The sequence below is a fragment of the Geotrypetes seraphini genome, chromosome 3 (assembly GCF_902459505.1).
Source record: "Geotrypetes seraphini chromosome 3, aGeoSer1.1, whole genome shotgun sequence".
Taxonomy (NCBI): Eukaryota; Metazoa; Chordata; class Amphibia; order Gymnophiona; family Dermophiidae; genus Geotrypetes; species Geotrypetes seraphini.
The window spans coordinates 384,334,609-384,356,454 of NC_047086.1; the positions used below are offsets into that span (position 1 = coordinate 384,334,609).

The 21,846-nt window shown below is 47.1% G+C and overlaps 2 protein-coding genes across 10 annotated transcripts in view; one reads left to right on the forward strand and one right to left on the reverse strand.

Annotated features, from left to right (window-relative positions):
• Window positions 1-11,441, reverse strand: part of PRKCE (protein kinase C epsilon) — a 736,834-nt gene extending 725,393 nt beyond the window's left edge. Inside the window, exon 1 of the mRNA XM_033935756.1 lies at window positions 10,829-11,441. Coding sequence (XP_033791647.1) covers window positions 10,829-11,176 — 348 coding nt within the window. The 5' untranslated portion in view covers window positions 11,177-11,441. The remainder of the gene's footprint in view (window positions 1-10,828) is intronic.
• Window positions 11,442-11,838: 397 nt separating this feature from the next.
• Window positions 11,839-21,846, forward strand: part of SRBD1 (S1 RNA binding domain 1) — a 307,187-nt gene continuing 297,179 nt past the window's right edge. Inside the window, exons 1-3 of one of the 9 annotated variants that reach the window (XM_033935737.1) lie at window positions 11,843-12,502; window positions 12,771-12,884; window positions 20,518-20,556. The gene's annotated coding sequence lies outside the window, so the exon portion shown is untranslated. Of the gene's footprint in view, window positions 12,503-12,770; window positions 12,885-14,822; window positions 14,883-20,517; window positions 20,557-21,846 lie in introns of those variants that run through there. The other 8 variants (XM_033935739.1, XM_033935736.1, XM_033935749.1 and 5 more) reach the window with 8 other exon arrangements.

A 21,846-nucleotide genomic window follows, 5' to 3' on the forward strand; every position in this document is an offset into this window, starting at 1 on the left:
CATGGTGTCAGCTGGCATCACATTCACAAAGAAGACAAATGCCTTCAGCTGCATTTGCAAGGTTTCTGTTTTCCACTAAAAACATAGACAATGGAACCTTGGTTTACGAGCATAATTTGTTCCGGAAGCATGCTCGTAAACCAAATTGCTCATATATCAAAGCGAGTTTCCCCATAGGAAGTAAGGGAAACTCGCTGGATTGGTTCCACCTCCTCCTCCCCTCGACGCTGCTCCACCCCACCACATCCCCAAAAGACCCCCTACCCCCGAGGCCACTGGTGTGCTACCACATACCCCCCCCCCCCCGTGAACCGGCATCACCTCCCCCCTGCTTGCATATGCCGCCTCCCCTCCCCCGTGAACCGGCATCGCCACCCCTTGCGAACGCCCGCCCAAACTGAAGCTTTACCCCCATCTGGCACCGGCACGCAGCACCAACCCACAGGAGGTGCCGGTGCCCAAAGATCATGCTTCTTGCCGGACTGTGCCTTGAGCATCTGCGCATGCTCAAGGCCTTCTGGCTCCCCACCTCTCTCTGAGATTCTCAAAGAGAACGAGATTCTCGGAGAGAACGAGAGCCAGAAGGCCTTGAGCATGCGCAGATGCTCAAGGCACAGTCCGGCAAGCAGCACGATCTTCGGTTACCGGCACCTCCTGTGGGTTGGTGCTGCGTGCCGGTGCCAGATGGGGGTAAAGCTTCAGTTTGGTCGAGCAGGTGGGCGTTCGCGAGGGGAGTGCGATGCAGGTTAGCGAGGGGGGGGGTGGCGTTCGCTGGCGGGCCATGCCGGTTCGCGAGCGGGGGACTCGCACATCGAGTCAACGCTCGGTTTGCGATTTGCGAAAATGTTTTGCTCGTCTTGCAAAACACTCGCAAACCGAGGTTTGACTGTATATATCTATATGGCATACTTCTTTGCTGCACTTGATGGAATATCAGTTCTTCAGTTTAAACGCTGAATCAGAGCATTTTCCTTAAACGGGAGACCCTCTTCCTTTTGACATCAAGGATGGACCGATTCTCCAGAACTGGGCAGGCAATTAATCCCCCCACCCAGGGCAGGATTAGCCAATAGGCCAAGTAGGCACGTGCCTAGAGCCCGAAATGGTCAGGGGGGGGCCCGATGAAGAAGGGCATCAACTTTGTTTTTTCCAAACGGCGATGGGCCCCTCCAGCATCGATTGGCAATGTGCCTCCCCCCCCCCCCCGATCGACAACACGCCCCCGCCCATTGACGGAAAGTAAGACAAGCAAGCAACGTGGATAAGAAAGGCAACGGGAACTGTAATTGTGCAAGCGGTGCTGCTTGCCCACAGCTTCCCTCTGACGCAGCTTCCTGTTTCCGCCTGGCGCATGATGGGGGTGGGGCGGGGGGCCCAGTGTACTTGCGTGCCTAGGGGCCCTCGACGAATTAATCCTGCCCTGCACCCACCCCACCATCTGTTTTCTAAAACTAGTTCAGAGCCTTAATGGAACCTAAAAGAAAATTACTGACAAATAAACTCTGAAAGGAGAAAGAACATATCCCTAAGGTGTCTTATAACCTGCTTTTCCAAATAATGTTCAGGGCGGCTTATAAGCAATTCAGATAACAAAAATTCCTTCCCCCAAAGACTTAGGCGTCTAAGCGCATGCCTGTGGCAACAGGAGATAAACAGGAGAGTCGCAACGGGGTCCTTTTACTAAGCCGCACTAGCCATTTTAGCAAGCGCTAAATAGTAGCACTTGCTAAACGCTAACGCGTTAATAGACTATTAGTAAAATGGTTAAGGGGCTGGAGGAGTTACCGTACAGCGAGAGATTAGAGAAACTGGGCCTCTTCTCCCTTGAAAAGAGGAGACTGAGAGGGGACATGATCAAAACATTCAAAATACTAAAGGGAATAGACTTAGTAGATAAAGACAGGTTGTTCACCCTCTCCAAGGTAGGGAGAACAAGAGGGCACTCTCTAAAGTTAAAAGGGGATCGATTCCGTACAAACGTAAGGAAGTTCTTCTTCACCCAAAGAGTGGTGGAAAACTGGAACGTTCTTCCGGAGGCTGCTATAGGGGAAAACACCCTTCAGGGATTCAAGACAAAGTAGATAAAAACAGGTTGTTCACCCTCTCCAAGCTAGAGAGAACAAGAGGGCACTCTCTAAAGTTGAAAGGGGATCGATTCCGAACAAACGTAAGGAAGTTCTTCACCCAGAAAGTGGTGGAAAACTGGAACGCTCTTCCGGAGGCTGTTATAGGGGAAAACACCCTTCAGGGATTCAAGACAAAGTTAGACAAGTTTCTGCTGAACCGGAACGTACGCAGGTAGGGCTAGTCTCAGTCAGGGCGCTGGTCTTTGACCTAAGGGCCGCCACGGGAGCGGACTGCTGGGCACGATGGACCACTGGTCTGACCCAGGAGCAGCAATTTTTATGTTCTTATGACATCAGCATGCATTATTAGGGAAAGGAGGATGTGAATGCTTGAGCTCCCTGGGGTTTCCCCTTTCTGATAGACATGGAGGGCCATTTTCGATTGGACGTCTAACTCCAACTGAAAACATCCAGAGTTGGACGTTCAAAGTATCGGGCCCTAGTTAAAAAAAAAACAAAAAACAAAAACACATCCAGGAAGACAGAACGATTCGAAAATGAACTAAGTATAAAATCTCTGTATAAAACACATGCTCCTGAACATCCAAGAGTGTCGATTATGCCACCCCTAAAACATCTAAGTTAGACGTCCCTTAAGTTTTGGTTGTACAGCTTTGCAAGACGTTCAAACTAGAAGTCCCCTTAAAACGTCTCCGATGATGTCGGAACGTTACGAAGTGTCCTTTGCCATGGTAAATAACACTTGGATATCAGCCATGTAGGCATAAAAATGAAATCTTGGTGGTTATATCACCATAATAGTACTACTAATAATAATAACTTTATTCTTTTATACCGCCATAACCAAAAGTTCTAGGCGGTTTACACTAAAAAGAGCAAAATACAATAATACAGTAAAAAATACAAATATTTGTAAAATAGAATTTCAATAATAAAACTCACTAAGTAATAAACTTATCGAACAAAGTGGTCTTAATTAATTTCCGAAAACTGCAATAGGATAGCATAGCTTGCAGATTAAATGAATAACAACAAAAAACAAAGAATCCAACAAAACTGCAGTGAAATATCAAGTCGAAAAACAAAGGCAAAAACTGCAGTGATGATGTACAAGATGCCAGCACAAGCAATCATAAAGGGGGGGGGGAAGAGCTTACCTAAGATGGCGGCGTGAGCTCAGCAGGGAGACGCCGACCCGGATCTTTTGAAAAAGTTCATTTCTTCTGCCCAATGGTGAAGAGAAAATCAAAGGTCCGGGTCTTCCCGGACGAATCAGCTGTTTCTCGGACCGGGCCGATGGATCTCTTCGTTGAGCGAAGCTCACAGGAAACACATCTGGAGGATCAAACCTCGGCTTTCCACTGCAGGGCCCAGAACTGAGATTGCCCCTTTGACTTGACCTAAGGTCTTTCCATAGGGGAGGCGATATCCAGTTTACAAATCTCCTTGGGAAATCAAATTCATCAACTTTACTCAAGGTGTACCATGGTGCTTTCCGTAAATTCAGAACTTAAGACTAAAGTATTAAGTTTGGAAAATAAAGCGGATGATGCGGATACCAGGATAATTGGAGGCCCAGGCATTGGCTTGGGTTAAAGACAGTGCAAGTTTGCATTTTAAACAAGAAATGGCGGAAAATTACATTGGGAGATGTAATCTCCGGATCATTAATTTCCCAAAAATATGTCCGACAACTGCTTTTATTATGTTTAAAACATATTTGAATGAAGTTCTTAAGGTACCGGAGACCTCATACCCACCTATCTCCAAAATATATTATTTACCTAGATGAATTAAAGCTCAAAGCCCAAACCAGCAGAATTTATCTGCTGACTGTTTGGACTTATCTAATTTCCTGGAGAAGTCGGATGTGGAGGTCCAGACCTCAGCCATATTATTATTGGTACAATTTGCTATAGGTTCAGATAGGGACTGGATGCTTAAGCTGTTTTTCAAATATAAGGATGTTCCCTTTTTGTCTAATGTTATAAGAATGTATCCAGATGTGTCTCGCCCTACCCAAAAGCGAAGGAAACCATTTTTGATTTTGAGGCCAAAGGTCATTCAGTTGGGAGCAACCTTTGTTTTGAGATATCCCTGCAAGTGTGTTATGGTATTTAATGGAAACAGATATGTATTTTATGAGCCGTAGCAATTATTTAAATTTATTTCCGCTAAAGTACAACTTATAGAAGCTTCCTGAGTAATTCCAGTATGAATTGAAAAGAAAGAAATGTTTAGGATTGCCACTTCTTTAGTTTTCCCTTAACATTTATCTGTTCATGTTAATTTCAGCTCCTTCTCCCTATATATGGTGGACTAACTACAATCTGTATTATTTCTCATTATTTCCTGTAATATTAAATATTTTGTAGTGATACTCTTCAGATATACAGGCTGTTATTGCTTTTTTTGACTTTTATAAATTGTCAGTTGTTAAAATTATAAATAAAGAATTAAAAAAAAATAAGCAATCATAAAATATAAATATAATCATAAAACAGTTTGTATTCAAAACGATTGATGAACCCAGATCCGACACGGTCCGTATTTCGAAGAAACACTCCTTCCCCAGGAGTGTATCATATACAAAAAAAACCCTGATGGATAACAACTAGAATCAGCGGTAAACAACTGAGCAAACTATGAAAGATCCTACGCACTGCAGGACTGCAGTTTTTCCTTTGTTTTCGATTAAACGAATAACACAGATTCTTATAATTCATTGGTCTCCTGCTGAGCGTCTATCTTTTTCCACAAAAAAAAAATCACCTTAAAAAGTCGATTTGTTCTTTAGGACGTCTAGCTTTCCCCCCCTCTCCCCTCCCATTTTCAACCAGAAAAGCATCCCAAGTCAGAAATGTCCAAATAGATACCATTTAGCCCAGTGGTCTTGAACTCAAACCCTTTGCAGGGCCCCATTTTGGATTTGTAGGTACTTGGAGGGCCTCAGAAAAAATAATTAATGTCTTATTCAAGAAATGATAATTTTGCATGAGATAAAACTCTTTATAGTTTATAAATCTTTCCTTTTGGCTAAGTCTTAATTCACTTCTCCCTCCGTATTCGCTGTGATAGGGGATTAACAGAACCACAAATACAGAAAAACCGCAAATAATTTTTTCATATGTTATTTGCTGTTTTCTATTGAAAACCATCGTGAATATGGTGAAACCGCAAATAATATGGTGGGAGACCTGGCCTGTTCCTGAAGGAGAGGCACAACACGGTGAAGAAAGTGCCGGGAATGGGCGATTTTCTCTGGAAACGCTTGGAATCAGTGATTTCTCTATGCAAGCTGATGTAATTTGGGGGGAGGAGCAAGCAAGCTAAAAACCGTGAATAATCAAAACCGCGATTGCTGAAACCGCGAATATGGAGGGAGAAGTGTAATAATATTGTCATTTATAACTAAAGAGACATATGATCAAGAAACTGTTTTATTTTACTTTTGGGATTATGAGAAACATACCGAGGGCCTCAAAATAGTACCTGACAAGTTGCGAGTTTGAGACCACTGCTATAGGCTAAGGCTCTTTACACTTGCATTGTGATGTCATAGAACTTTATGGTTATAGAAACATAGTAACACGATGGCTATCCACAGCATCCACTATCTCTTCCTCTCCCTATTGGCTAAGGCTCTTAACATTTGCATTTCCTCTCCCTATTGGCTAAGGCTCTTTACACCTGCATTGTGATGTCATAGAACTTTATGGTTATAGAAACATAGAAACACGATGGCCATCCACAGCATCCACTATCTCCTCCTCTCCCTATTGGCTAAGGTTCTTAACATTTGCATCTCCTCTTCCTATAGGCCAGTGGTCTTCAATTCAAACCCTTTGCAGGGCCACCTTTTGGATTTGTAGGTATTTGGAGGGCCTCGGAAAAAAATAGTTAATGTCTTATTAAAGAAATGACAATTTTGCATGAGGTAAAACTCTTTATAGTTTATAAATCTTTCCTTTTGGCTAAGTCTTAATAATAATATTGTCATTTATAGCTAAAGAGACATATGATCAATAAACTGTTTTATTTCACTTTTGTGATTATGAGAAACATACCGAGTATCTAGTGGGCCGCATGAGAACCCCGGGCCGCAAGTTTGAGACCACTGGTGTAGACGTGGGAGGAGCCAGCATTGTAATAGACTAGCCACACAGACATACCAACAGAGCAGTGCGGCACCTTCAAGGGCACTGCTGTGAACATCACATACTGTAAAGGGTGCCAGAAGCACACCTCACCATGAGTCCCTTATAATGTTTGGTGAGCCCTCTAAAATGCCCCCCAAACCTACTATACCCATCTACCTACCACTCCAATAGCCCTTATGGCTGAAGGAAGCACCTATATACTACCACTACTTATCACTTATATAGCGCTGAAAGGCATACGCAGTGCTGTACATTTTGACATTTATAGACGGTCCCTGCTCGGAAGAGCTTACAATCTAACCTGGACAGACAGACATGACATATAGGGAAAAGAACACAGTAAGCCGTTTTGATACATGCACACTAAACCGTCTGGAGCTGGTGAAGAGCTGGAGCAGTGTCTTGCAAACCTCTGGACGCCGCAGCGCACTAAACCCTGTGCCGCGGCAGGAGGGCATCCATAAATGCATGGAGGTTAACCGATGATGTCACACGCATGCGTGATGTCATCACACCAACGTCCGTGAAAGCACAGATGGGGCCCTGAGCCGCCAGTTGGGGGAGGGGGTTATGCAACAGGAAAGGCGTGTAGAGGAGCAGTCTCTGGCGCCAGATTCTCGCAGCACACCCGGAATCTAGTGTGCCAGGGGGGTTCATAGTCATTCACGCGCGAGACTTCAGTGCGCCGACAATTCAGCGCAAGACCCCCAGTGCGCCGCCTAAAAAGTGACTTTTAAAGAGCTCCAACGCGGGGTGTGAGTGGGGAACCCCCCCCCAGTTTACTTCATACTCTGCCTGTGATGTCACTTTCTAGGCGCAGGGCCCGGAAGTGATGTCACAAGCAGCAGGTTGGAGTTGCTGCTCGCAATGGCGCAGAGCTAGAGATATTGGGGGGGGAAGGAGCATGCGTGGCGGGGGGGAGGAGGAGCGAGGGGCGGCGTGGAGGAGGAGTGCCAATACTCCCACCAAGATGATGCGTAGGGGAACCGCGACCCCCTCACCCCTCTTACTACGTCACAGCCAACACCTAACTCTATCCACATCCAAACTCTGCCCATAAGCACACCTACTTTTCAAGTAGGCTCCTCAGTGTAGGCACCTTCCTGAAAATTATATTTTAATCATTTTAAATGGCGGTGTTCAATTAGCAGTGCCAACCGGACCGATTAAAAAAATTAAGTCATAGGTGTCTACCGGCAGGCACCATTTATAAAATTGTGCCCAAAATGGCTATTAACAAAATGGTAAGAGTGTGAATATACATGTATAAATGCACACAGTAGCACAATTTATAACTAGCCATTTGCAATTACACATGCGTTGTGTGCCTAAGTGCACAGAAAAGCTGCATTTATGCATAGATGTGCACTATTCCAGAAAGTAGTGCCTAAGTGGGTAGGGTTACCAGGTTGCACTCCTGTAAAATCCCAGGCCCGCCCCAGTTCTACCTAGGCCCGCCCCATTATACCCAAGTCACGCCCTGTTCCGCACCAGCCTCGCCCCACCCCAGCCCCACCCCATAACCTGTTCTCATCCTCGGGATCACACATACACGAATGCAACGCGATGACATCACACGCCTGCGCATGTCACCACTTTGCATGCGCGTGACATCACCATGTTGCATTGGCGCATGCACCGATGCCCTCCCGACGCGGTCCCAAGGTGGAAGCTTTTCAAAACCCAGAAAAGCTGTGCGGACATGTCCTCTTTTTAGAGGACATGCCCAGGTAAATCCAGATGCCTGGTCACCTTATAAGTGCGGGTGTACACATGGGAAGGGGGCAACGGCAAGGGCATGTCTCCAATTTATAGGCGCAGCTTCTCTAGAATGTTACGTCGTGTGCGCTGCATGATGCTCCTAGGCACGGCCATTTGCATCGGCCATAGTCGCTCCAAAATTTCGGCACACCCACGGTGGCTGATGCCAATTAGAGAATGACACGGTGACAAAATTCATCACTGTTCCCGTCCCCGCGGATAACCGTGGGAAACCATCTTCATGTCATTCTTTAAAGAGAGGGAAGAATCAGAGTATGAATGGCCACAACCACTGACCCTCAAGCTTTGCTTTGAAGAATGCTGATGTAGAAGGACTGAGGTTGAAACAGACACTACAGAATGACAGTCTCTGGTATCCAGAGCAGATATTGTGATGTCATAATGCCTCATTCCACCAGTGCCTAAGAGCCAATCACATCAGTGATGTCACAATGGCTTCATTATCCTTGGCTCCCATAAGAATCAGAGTATGAATGGCCACAACCACTGACCCGCAAGCTTTGCTTTGAAGAATGCTGGTGTAGAAGGACCGAGGTTGAAACAGACACTAGAAAATGACATGGGATTATTTCCCACGGTTATCCGCGGGGATGGGAACGGTGACGAATTTTGTCACCGTGTCATTCTCTAATGCCAATATTCTGCAATGCAACTGAAGCATCCAGATGCTGTTACATGCAGCATGCACAACACTGGAGCCCCTACATGGAGGTGCTCTGTTACGGAACTGCCCCCACAGTTTGCACCGAGCACGGAAGGAAGTCAATGTACATGTGTCGTTTTTCAAAATGCACACTTGCATGCACTTATTTGCACCTGCCTCAGAGCAAATGTGGACGTGTGTGAGTAGCTGGTGATCATTCCAAGAGCCTTTTCAGGGGTCTCAAAGTCCCTCCTTGAGGGCTGCAATCCAGTTGGGTTTCAGGATTTCCCCAATGAATATGCACTGAAAGCAGTGCATGCACATAGATCTCATGCATATGCATTGGGGAAATCCTGAAAACCCAACTGGATTGCAGCCCTCAAGGAGGGACTTTGAGACCCCTGCTTTATATAAGACACATAAACAGACATGGTGCCCTGTAGTAGAATTACCATCTTAATCCACAGCCAATGGTGCAAAATGCTTAACCAAACGGACCCCCAGCATCACATAACAAAATATGACACATCTTGCTGACTAACTTTAGAACGGGGTGGATGTTAAGCGGCTTATGTATGGATCCCTGACGAAGCGAAACATGTCGGGTCCTACCGCTACATTTTTGAAGAGATAAGTACAAACTTAATAACCAAAGAACGTAAAGATTGACAATTGATTTATAAAGAATTTCAAAAGTTGGACCGGTGAGGAGATATACACTCAGTACTCCCCGTTTAAAAGTATACTATAACGGTTGGAGGTGGGTGGTTCTGAGGTCCATTAGAAATGCTTACATATATCTGAAATATAAGTTGAATTAATACTGTATACTGAGGAAGACGCTTGGGATGAGATTGAAGTGACACAATTGATGCTATCCCCAAGATTAAATATCTAGCCTATCTTAGTGTTATAATATGACACATGACATAATATGTATCACATGACATAATATGTATCACATGACACTAGGCATCAAGATACAGATCATAAAGCTCCTAGGCCAAGGGGTGTCAAAGTCCGGTCGGGTTTTCAGAATTTCCCCAATGAATATGCACGAGATCTATTTGCATGCACTGCTTTCACTGTATGCTACTAGATCTCATGCATTTTCACTGGGGAAATCCTGAAAACCCGACTGGATTGCGGCCCTCGAGGAGGGACTTTGACACCCCTGGCCTAGGCACAGCATTGCAACGTTGAATCTCAGCCTACAACATAGGGAGGCGTTCTAGAAATATTTGCCACAGAATGCTGTGCTATGAACCGCACTTCAGGCGGAGGGAACACCATGTAGAGAACAGCGCTCGCAGACGATTCCAGCGCCGAAAACCGGACACCAGTATTTACACCGGCTGAAACCTGGTAGAAATGCCAGTGCCCAACTCCGGGCACTTGTGTGCGGAAATGGGGCCATTCCGTAACCCCCCCCAGGCCACTTTGATTGCGCTCCTGCCCAGTGGTGTAGTAAGGGTGAGTGGCACCCCTCCCCCCCCCCCCGCCGCGCGTGCGCCCCGTACCCGGTACCTTTTAAACTTCTCCAGCGTGAGCAGCATGCTGCCTACAACGGTGATGGCTCACCCTTTGATGTCACTACCCAGGCCCGGGTCCCGAAAGTGACATCAGAGAGAGCGCCAAAAAGGTATGGGGAGAAGGCAAGGGGCACGCGAGCGGGGTGGCGGAGGAGGAAGACAGCGGCGGACTGCGCCCCCCTGCTCCTGGCCACGCCTCCTTTCGAGTTGCGTGCTAGGGGATTTAGGTGCATGACATCATAGTATAGCGCACAGGCATGCAAAAATCCCAATTATTGCCATCAATTAATCGCTAGTTAATGACCCTTCAGCCAATAAAGATGCAGGCACATCTTGGATCTGCACCACAGATCGAATCCAGGGAAGATGCAAAGCCCACAGATCCTAGTTCTGCCTGACAGCAGTCGCTCAGGACATTATCCTAAAGCACATTCCATCAAAAGTTTTTGCATCTTCTACCTTCCCCCATTGTCCCTGTAACATCCTGACCAAGAGGTTCACTAGCAGCCAAACATATTTGGGTGGATAAAAACACACACACACTGGGAAAAGCTACAGTGTCAAGCAACAGGGGGGGCAGCAAGGTCAAACGAAGCAGCCACCCCCCTTCTCCGAAGCCCTTACCCAGTCTTCGTAGTGGCGGCTCTCGTTCTGCAGCAGGTCCTCGAACTGGATGGTGCAGTTGGCCACGAAGTCGTCGTAGCCGATGGGCGCGTCGTGGAAGACGGCGAGCTCGATCTTGCGCCCGTCGCTCACCTCGGTCACGAACTCGTCGTGCCAGGCGGGGCTGTTGGTCTTCGGCTTGGTGGCGGTCTGCCCGATGCGCGAGTCGTCCACGTTGAGGGCGATGTAGGGGTCGAGCAGGAAGGTCTGGGGCCGGGGCCCCACCGCATGCCTCAGGGACCAGGGGGTGGGCTTCAGATTCACCGCCTCGCAGATCTTGATTTTCAGCAAGCCATTGAAGACCACCATGGTGAGAGGAGCGGGCTCGCCTCGGGCTCCGATGCGAATCTGCCCACCCGGCTCTGCCCACTCCCGATTGCAACGAAATAGCAATCTGACAGCAAGAGGGGGGGGGGGGGAAGAGCCCAAGAGCCCCTTTGGTTCTTTAGCCTTTGCTCTTGCGATACCCAGTGAATATATTGATTTCTTGACAGATTCTCCAACGTCGGTGCTTCTTGCAACCAGATGTAATTAAAAAAAAAAAATAAAAAAAATCCAAACCTGATCCAAGGTACGGCTAAAGAATGAATTATTTACTTGTCGGGTTCAGATCTTGCAGACGAATCTTCGGGGGGGGGGGGGCACGCAAATGGACAGCGCAGCCCCCTTGCACCCACCGAAAACAGAAAGCCCAAACCTCACATCCGCATCAGCTCGGAGCGCGGCCGCAGGGGGCCCCCCCACCCCTGCTCCGGCGGGTCACGCGTGCTGCACGGGCCTCCGGGGGGGCCGGGGCTGGCCTGTGCCCGATCCCAGGGCTGCGGGCGCTCGCTGCGGGAGGCTACCTGCAGCCCGTGCCGCCGCCCCGCTGCCGATCTGCAGCCGCCCGTCTCTCCTCGCTCTCCGACGCAGGAAATGCGCAAAAGACGTCAGCGTGTGTGCGGCGAGATCGAAAGTTTTTGCCTGTTGGGGGAGCAATCGGGCGCGAGAGCGCGGAGAGGAGGCAGCCGGGGCGCAGGGTGGGCAGGCGGCCCGGCCGGCCCGCTGACCGCCCCCCCCCCCCCCGCTTCTCTTCGGGGCGGGGGATGTTGTGATTTTACTGGGCTGTGATTTGGGAAGGAGAGTGGCCCAACCCGACCCGTGGCCACAGCTTTACACCGTGTCCTTTCTGGGTCACACAGATGTTGATCGCACCTAGGCATGTGCCGCTGTGGTTCAATACTGCGGGCATTTTTTTTGTTTTTAATGCACCGCGGGCATCCTTTGGCTGCGCGCGGCTTCGCTTCCGGGAAACGCTCTCGCGCCCTCGCTCTTTGATCTCCCCCCCCCCCCCTTCGGCTTCTCGCGGGCTGGGGCTGCTACACCCTACGCGATTCCCCCCGGGCAGCCTCGGTGTTACGTAACGGCGGGGGGCGGGGCCCCGCGCCTGCCCTAGAGATGGATTTCCTCCTCCTCCCCCCCCCCCCCCTTGTACGGAAGGAAACTCGGAAGCCGAGGCCGAATTTGGCTCTCTTTGCAGCGAGAAGCGGTGCGCTCTGTAGTTTGCACTCGGATCCTGGTCTGAACGTGCATCGAACGTGCATTGTCGGCCGTTCGCTGTGACCTGCACCGTGCACGAGTCCTGGGAAAACTGAGGTAAGAAAGAGTGGTTAGCAAAGCCGGTTGGGTGACATAAGAAGTCCCTGGGCAATGTTCAGACCGTTTTCTGTTTACTTCTCCACTGGACGGTTTGCTTAGTTCTGTGACTCACCAAAGAAGAAGGGGGGGGGGGTGAAAGGGAAATACTGTGTAATCGGATTTCTTTCCAGTAAGATCATTTCTATGCGTTTATGCTAGGTTGCAAAACGTTTGCGTTTCGATGTCGTGATTTATTTTTCCAAAACTTTTTTTTTGTTTGTTTAAGGTTTCTGTACTGCCATTAAGACGTTCAAATGCGTTTCCCACTCTTTCCGCGGCAATCTCGGAATTCGGGAAAGTAACTTGCGAGAGCTAAAGAGCAAAGTCAACTCGTTACAAGGTATATAGTTCAAACCGAAACCTCGAGATGCTTGCAGAGTGCGTTCATTGTTTCCCTGGATGCAGGATGAGGACAAATAACAGTTGCTCGTGTATTGAAAGGTTATACATACATAGCAAGCCCCCCCCCCCCCCCCCCGCATTAGCAGAGCAGTATAGCGCACGGCCTCTTGTGTGCCCCAGGAACTCGAGCGGAGAAACAGCGCTATCTAGTGGACAAAGTGTGGAATGTTCCGTTTGCAGTTTATTCCTTTTCACCAAAGTACACTATTAAAATTAGTCTCTGTCACTGGAAAACAGATCCCCCTAAACCCAGGGCTGGCCCATCCATCCGACAGACTAAGTAGTCATCTAGGGTAGTAAAGAGTAGCTGCAGAAAAAAAAAAAAGGATTAGTGCTGCCCGATTCAGGAAAAAAAATTTCGATTCGATTTTCCTGTCCAATTGGGTGGGTTTTTTTTTTTTCAAACATCCTGATGGGTTTATTTTATAGCCTGTTTACCTACTCCACCCCCTTTGCTCTCTCCCACCCACACTGGGGTTGTGGTGTAAACAAAATAAACAAACAAAAGACTTTTCCTCTAAAAACATAAGAACATAAGATTTGCCGCTGCTGGGTCAGACCAGTGGTCCATCGTGCCCAGCAGTCCGCTCACACGGCAGCCCTTAGGTCAAAGACCAGTGCCCTATTTGAGTCTAGCCTTACTTGCGTATGTTCTGTTCCAGCAGAAACTTATCCAACCTTGTCTTGAATCCCTGAAGGGTGCTTTCCCCTATAATAGCCTCCGGAAGAGCGTTCCAGATCTCTCGTGTTAAATCCTAGCTTATGTTCGCTGTCTAATACTAGCTCTGGCAGGATACACATTTCAAATCTGGCATATTGTAATCACAAAACAGAAAATAATTTCTTTTTTCTACTTTTGTTGTCTGGTCATTTTATTCAAATCATTTTGGTTTAAGGCTCTGCGACAAACCTGACTGATAACTCACTTGACAGGGTCTCTTGCCCATTTATCGTTTTCTTCTTTCTCCATGCCAACCATCCATCTTCCATCTCTATCCTCCCCTTCCGTTTCCCTCCCCCGGAGGTCTGGCATCTTTCCTTTTTTTGTCTCTATTCCCGTAGCTGCTACAATGGACCCCACCATCCCCAGATCCACCATCTCTCCTTTTCTCAACTACCCTTTCAACCAGCATCTCTCCCTCCTTCCCCACCAGCTCTTCCTTTCTCTTTCTAACTACCCTCCTATCCAGTATCTCTATCCCCCCCCCCTCTACATGATCCCTTGTGTCCAACTTCTCTCCCTTTCTGTTCCTTTCCTCCCTAAATCCCATTGTCCACCCGAGGCCGACGTCGAGGCCTTGCCCGCTGCGGGCTCCACAACAAAAAGCTCCGCCATATGAGCACGCCGGCGGTGGAGAGCCCAAGGTTGGAAGGTCGCACACCTGGGGCAGGAGTCTGTAGGGTGATCAGCACCCAAACACAGAAGGCACCACCGATGGGGGTCGGTGATCGACAGCAGCCGATCACACCGGGTGCACTTTTTGAACCCCGTCAAGGGCCGGGATATGAAAAAAGAATAGGCCGCGAACGATCGAGGTCCCACGGCCGCGGCAAACCGGGAGCCCCTGGTGCCGGAACGGAAGTTAAATTTTTTTTTTTTTTTTTTTTTCGAGAATTGAAAAGAACAAAGAAACAAAAGCAGATTCAGCGCACAGCAACTTCGAAAAAAACAACAAAGCCACGGTGCTAGAAGGCAACAACACAGAGAGAAAAACACAACAGGGCTTCTGGCTCCGTGGAAATAACAGAACTGAGGACCACGAGGTGGGGATGCGCCCTCTAGTGGAGCAGGAAGGCATGCACATGCGTGGTGCACCACAGCAAGCTTGAAACTTCTTCAAGTTTGCTTGAAAAGCTGTCCGCGTCGGGGCTCCGTGGATGACGTCACCCACATGTGAGAATATATGCCTGCTGTCCCTGGATAACACCTGTTACGGTAAGTAACTGTGCTTTGTCCACCATCTCTCTTCCTCTCCTGTTTTTAGATCCATTATTTCTTCTATCCCTCCCCCATTTTCCCTCTCCATGATCTCCCCCAAGTCCATCTCTCCCTCCTCCAAGTCCATCTCCCCTCTCCATGATCTCCCCCAAGTCCATCTCCACCATCCATCTTCCCCCCTTCACCATGTTCATCTCTCCCACTCATCTTCTCCCCATCTCTCCCTCTCCAGTCCACTAACTCCCCCAAGTCCATCTCTCCCTCTCCATAATCTCCCCCAAGTCCATCTCCCCCTCCACCATCCATCTTCCCCCCTCCAACATCTCTCCCATCCATCTTGTCCCCATCTCTCCCTCTCCAGTCCACCAACTCCCCCAGTCCATCTCTTCCTCTCCCCCAAGTCCATCTTCCCCCCGCCACCATCCATATTCCCCCCCACCAAGTTCATCTCTCCCATCCATCTTCTCTTCTTCTCCAGTTCACGAGCTCCCCCAAGTCCATCTCCCCCATTTACCTTTATTTTGACGTTACAACATGTTGCTGGTGGCAGTAGTGATTTAGCGATCCATTCCTGCAGCCACTCATTGTATCTTCTCTCCACTGCGGCCCACCCTCAGTGAAAACTTCCTGTTTCCACTTGGGCGGCCGAATGGAGAGAAGACTCCCGGAGTAGCAGCAGGGTAGTGAATCGCATTCGCTACCGCCACTTTTGCCTGGCCGGGGAGGAGAGGAGAAATACTTCTGGCCAGGGAGGAGAGAGCCTTGCTGCCGCCAGTCTGCACGCAGAGACCCGTTCGGGCTTTCCCTCTACCACAGGAGTCCTTGCTTCTGATGTAATTTCGGTTTCGCATTAGACGGAAGGACTCCGGTGGCAGAGGGAAAGCCCGAACGGGTCCTACAAGGGGGCCGATGAATCGGTAAGTTCGACTTTTTTTTTGTCAAAACAAATCAATTTGAATCAATTCACCCAAAGTGAATTGATTTGAATCGCGAATCGGGCAGCACTACTGAATATCACTTGGGAGCCTATGCACCAACGACAGCACCTAATCCCCACCCTTCAAAGTCGTTTTGGAACTCTCTTTCTGAAATGGCCATCAGAGCTGTCATATTACCCTTGATGTCCTGAATGTCATCAAAATGTCTTCCTTTCAATATTTCCTTTATCTTCAGGTAAAGAAAAAAGTAATTGTGGGCCAGATCAGGTGTGTAGGAAAGGTGTTCCCATACATTTATTTGTTTACTTGCTAAAAACTCCCTCACAGACAGTTCCTGTGTGAGCTGGTGCGTTGTCGTGATGCAAGAGCCACGAGGGACCCTTTTTGCACACACCTTTCTCATGCCAAGATTTTCAGTTGAGATTTTCCTAACTGTTTCTCTGTCAATTTTTACTTGGAACTGCTATGCTTCGCACAGTCAGCTGACGATTTTGACCCATAATTTGACACATTTGTGCAATGTTTTCATCAGTTCTGCTCATTACTGGCCACCCTGACCTCTCTTCATCAGTGACGCTTTCTCTCCCCTCAGAAAAACGTTTAATCCATTTGCACACTGCCATTTTCTTCATGGCATTATCCCCATAAACTTGGACTAACATGTCCCTGATTTAATTTCCACCCTTGTGGAAGTTTGACCAGAAATTTAATGTTTGTTCACGCGCTCTAATTCAAGCTCAGACATTCTCACGGTGGCACACAAAAACATGGAACAACAATAACAGCGGGATCTGGATAGCTCCCATTACCGCCCATACACCCACCCCCACACCCTATACCTTGTTCTAATAACTGAGTTCACACACAAAATTTGGAATATAGCCGCAGCTCAATTTATTAATCAAAACAGCAATTAAATAAATTTGCATAAATTAACATCCATAACACAGTAACTTCCATATAACAAGATCTGCCAGCTCCTCCCGAGCTACCCGGTGTAATCATCAATAAATGGCCTCCGACTCCGCCATGAACAGCAAGAGTCTGAGGGGTGGCATGACCTCATGCCCCTTTAACCAGGCCAGTAGACCCCAAGGCACGGCTCCCAGCCGTCCCTCCGCTCATCGCCGGATGAGCCCCAGCACCCAGTAGCTCGGGAGACCCGCCTTCCGATCTACCAAGGCCACCAATAAAGGGTGGGTGGACGGGGAAAAAGCCGCCCTGGAGGACCGTGAAAAGCCAAGTCCTCCAAGGTCCTGGCTTTAAGACCTCCTCCAGCGCCGCCCACTCTCTCCTTCTGCCCTATCACGCTCATGCCTTTTGGCGCGCGTCCCTCCCCTCGCTAACTAATTTCCCATTCCAACTCCCCCCCCCCTGCTCCTACCCTATCGCGGGCTACATAGGGCTCCCAGCCCCGTGTTACCCTTAGCCCGTCGAGACGAGCTCTCGGGCTACTCTTAACGAACGCCACTCGGACACCGCCACACGTTGACATGGACACAGCCATGAGACGCCGATATACCAAGGTTATAAGACCTTACTGAGCTGTTTGTACAGTGTTGCCAACGATGATCCAGAGACAAAAGAACGATCCAGAGAATGGAGACCCAGTGGTTCCCCACGTCCCAAGAAGTTCAAGACACAGAAGTCATCACATCACGCAAGGTGTTGGCATCTGGGCTTGTACTTGTGATAAAATAATAGACTAAACAAGAATCACAAATTGATGCTTATCAAAGAACATACAGATTTTAAACAACGTAAACTCAGAAAACATTTTTGACCAAATTATTTACTTGAGGTTGAAAAGATGAAGAAGAAAGCTAATCAAGCTAAGTGGCTCAACTTTATTCTTTCATTGTCTATGTTTGTTATTCATCTCCCTATTGGCAGCTGCAGGCAGGAAGTGCCTTTATCCTTGGTTACAGCAGCTCCCTCCTCCTGGATCCCGTCAGTCAGACACAGCTAGCCAACATGCTGTAAAATGGCTCTTTCTTCCTCTTGTAGCCCATTGGTCAGGTATTCCAGCCAATAGCAACAAAGGGAGGCGGGAGCAGTAACTGGGAAACAAATTCATAGTTTAAATCGGGCCTGTCCAAGTTCACTTTATAAGGGCTGCAAGCAGATCAGATTTTCAGGATACCCTAATGAATATGCATGAGCGAGATCTGCATACTGTGAATGTAGTGGACATGCAAATCTTTCTCGTACATTTTCATTACTACAAAGCAGGGTACAATTAACCAAATTACCTATCCCAAAAAGTATTTAATACATATAATATAACTAGACAAGTTTTTTTATTTAAATATACTGTATTTTTTTTAATTAAATAACACAAATCTTAACACTATATTATACATTAAACATAAATGAATCCCTATTGCACTTCCAGTGACTAAAATCTGTATTATCCCACAATACAGTGGAAGAAAACCTAGAGCTTGTACTCAGTCCATTCCCAAGCCTTTTCTGATGAAAATGTCATTCTCTAGTCCTGAAGTCTTGATGAAGAAGCTCTGCTGTACACTAATCTAGCCTACCTTGAAACACACTTACCATGTCATGACTTACATCAGTGTTTCCCAAGTTATACAGTCAAACACTTCCGGTTCACCACACAATTGTTTCCCATGTATTCACCTTTATAGGACCCCCCAGGGATCCCTGAAGAAGACCTTTTTGTCGAAACGCGGACCGTGTTGGGTCCTGTATCCCTAGTGGACTAGGGCCTTTAAGGCTTTTAGGTGGATAACCTATTTTTATGTGGATGATTTTGGTGTAACTTTGACTCTTTCAAATAAAGTCCATTTAGGAACATCGTCACTCCACAGTTTTTTGGTTTTTTTTTTTGTTTTCTCTGGATTTTCTTCTCTGGGGTCAATTCCTTTTGTCTTTTGGGGGTCCCCCAGGACAGGTTTAAGAACCAATGGTGTAAATGATCCTATTTCTGATTTATATAAAAACAGAGGTTTGTGCCGTGGCTTCTTAAAGAACAGTTGGGGAAGAGGATAAGGGACATGGAGGTTCAGCCTTCATTAAAAATGGGCTTTGAAAATTGTTGAGGATGAAACAAGATTTCCTGGCAGCCTGAGGCAGGGAAGATGCTTAAGTTTGTGTCCTTCTTAAAAGGGATCGTTCCTCTTTTCCTGTCTGTATACTTCCAGTGTAAACACAAACACAAAACAATTGTAGTCCATATTCCAGACGGTGCCTTTCCAAAGCCTTACACAGTGGAATTATGACCGCCTTTTCCTGTCTGCTAATTGTCATGTTCAGAGCAGGCACCATAGGATCTTTCAAGCCTTGCCAGCGGCATCTGTCTTCTGGCTATCTTTGTGGACAGTTGCATCTTTTTTTTTTGGTTTTCATGTTTGTCAAACTTTACTCCAAATGTAAAAATCACTTATTTGTTTCCCTGACTTTAGACCAGGGGCTCTCTTCGGGGGCCTTGGGGCACATCCAGTGAGTCAGATTTTCATTCAAGGGAGGCAAGGCATGCCAATATGATTCATAAATATTCATAAATATTCATTGTGGATCCTGAGGCAGTAACTGGTTGAATGTGTCCTGAGTAGAGAATGACACGGGGACAAATTTGTCCCCATCCCTGCAGGAACTCAATTTCCCTGTCCTGTCCCCGTGAGTTTTGTCCCTGCCCCATTCCTGTAAGCTCAGCCTTAACCTCACAAACTTCAAACACTTATGATTTTAAAGTGTTTGAGGCTTGTGCAGATGAGGACGAAGCTTAGGCATTGGTGGAATGAGGCATTATGACATCACAATCTGAGCTCTAGAATGTTGCTACTTATGATTTTAAAGCGTTTGAGGCTTGTGCAGATGAGGACGGAGCTTAGGCATTGGTGGAATGAGGCATTATGACATCACAATCTGAGCTCTAGAATGTTGCTACTTATGATTTTAAAGGGTTTGAGACTTGTGCAGATGAGGACAGAGCTTAGGCATTGGTGGAATGAGGCATTATGACATCACAATCTGAGCTCTAGAATGTTGCTACTTATGATTTTAAAGTGTTTGAGGCTTGTGCAGATGAGGGCAGAGGCAGGAAAAGAACTCGCCGGGACAGGAAAATGAGTTTTCGTGGGGACGGAGAAACATTTGTCCCCATGTCATTCTCTGGTCCTGAAGACTTGGTGAAGAAGCTCTGCTGTACACCAATCTAGCCTATCTTGAACCACACTTACCATGTCATGACTTACATCAGTGTTTCTCAAGTCAGTCCTGGAGCACCGTCTTGCAAGTCAGGGTTTCAGGATATCCACAATGAATATGCAAGAAGAGATGTGCACATAATGGAGGCAGTATATGCAAATCAGTCTCATGCATATTCATTAAGGATATCCTGAAAACCTGACTGGTAAGGGGGTACTTCACGATTGACTTGGGAAACACTGACTTACATTTACTCAGATCCCTGTGCTGGTGGTGTGGGGTATTTTTGGTTGTTGTTTTTTTTTTTTTTGGGGGGGGGGTTTCCACTGGACTAAGCCAAATGGTTATTTTCACTTTCTGAAAACTGCCTTCACCTTTCACTTCTGTATGTTATGCACCAATGAATCCAGTGAAGAGCTTCCAGTACAGATTCTTGTTTCACTTCCTTTTGCCGGAGGTTCTTCTGTACTTCTCCTAAATGATGTGAATAATTTATCACACTTTGGTTAATTTTGTAACAGGGCACCTAGGCAGGAAAGACACAGGCATTCTGGAAAGAGGTATGGAAAATAATCTTGGCTGTACTTACATTTTTAATTTGTATTCATTAATTAATTTTTAGTTTCATTTGTTAATTTGGATGTGTTAGGGTATTATGTACAGTGGTCCGGACTCAGTTATTCGTGGTATTTTCTGACTGCCTCTTCTGGTCAGAAAATACAGGGAATGAGTCTGCAAATCGGCCTTCTTCACAGCTGATTCCTCCTCCTCTTCCCCCCTCCCCCCCTCCCCCCCGGTCAGCCAATCAGCCTTCTGCACAGCCAATTCCTCCTCTCCCCCAACCCCCTCCCCGGTCAACCAATCAGCCTTCTGTACAGCTGATTCCTCCTCCTCTCCCCCCGGTCAGCCAATCAGCTGTCTGCACAGCCAATTCCTCCTCTCGCCCCCCCCCCCCCCCCCCCCCCGGTCAACCAATCAGCCTTCTGTACAGCCGATTCCTCCTCCTCTGCCCCCCGGTCAACCAATCAGCCTTCTGTACAGCCGATTCCTCCTCCTCTCCCCCCCCCCCCCCACCATCAACCAATCAGCCTTCTGCACAGCCGATTCCTCCTCCTTTCACCACCGGAGCATACTGAGTATGACTTACTGCACCTGCCAGCATCCCAGCTGCCCTCTCCTGCCTTTTTACAGACTCAAAACCACATTCGCGGTTTTTCAAAATTCACAGGGGTTCCTGGAACGGAACCCCCGTGAATTTTGGGGAAGTACTGTATTAGAAATGTTAAATTTTTTTTTCTTTCCTATTTAAATGGAGTTTTTTTTCATAAATTTAATTCTTATATTGTAAACCGTTTTTATCCTTTTCTGGCTGTATATGTGGTATATAAAGATTTTAATAAACATAAACATTCTTTAGCAATTCTGAAATCCAACATTTTCCCTCTTGCAAGCAGAATTGTTGCACATATTCCTATTTGTAGCCCTGAAATCAGTTATGATCATTCAACAAATTAGTATTTTTCCAACAATTCATTTGTGGCAGACAGTGCTTCAAATATAGACAAAGTGAGTTATAGTTCATTGTTTAGTATTTATATTCCGCCTTTATACAAGGCGGATTGCAACATTACATACATAATTTTAAATACAAAAATGCACAAGACACAAATATACATACAGAGCAGCATGTGGACATTATCCATATCCAACGCCAGTGTCTGCCTTCCTTTTGGGTGGATAGGACTCCATTTAAAAAATAAAAACCAAAACAGGCCTAACTTTGGGGTCCTTTTACTAAGGCTATCTTTATCTTGCCTTAGTAAAAGAGGGTGTTTTTTGTTTTTGGTTGT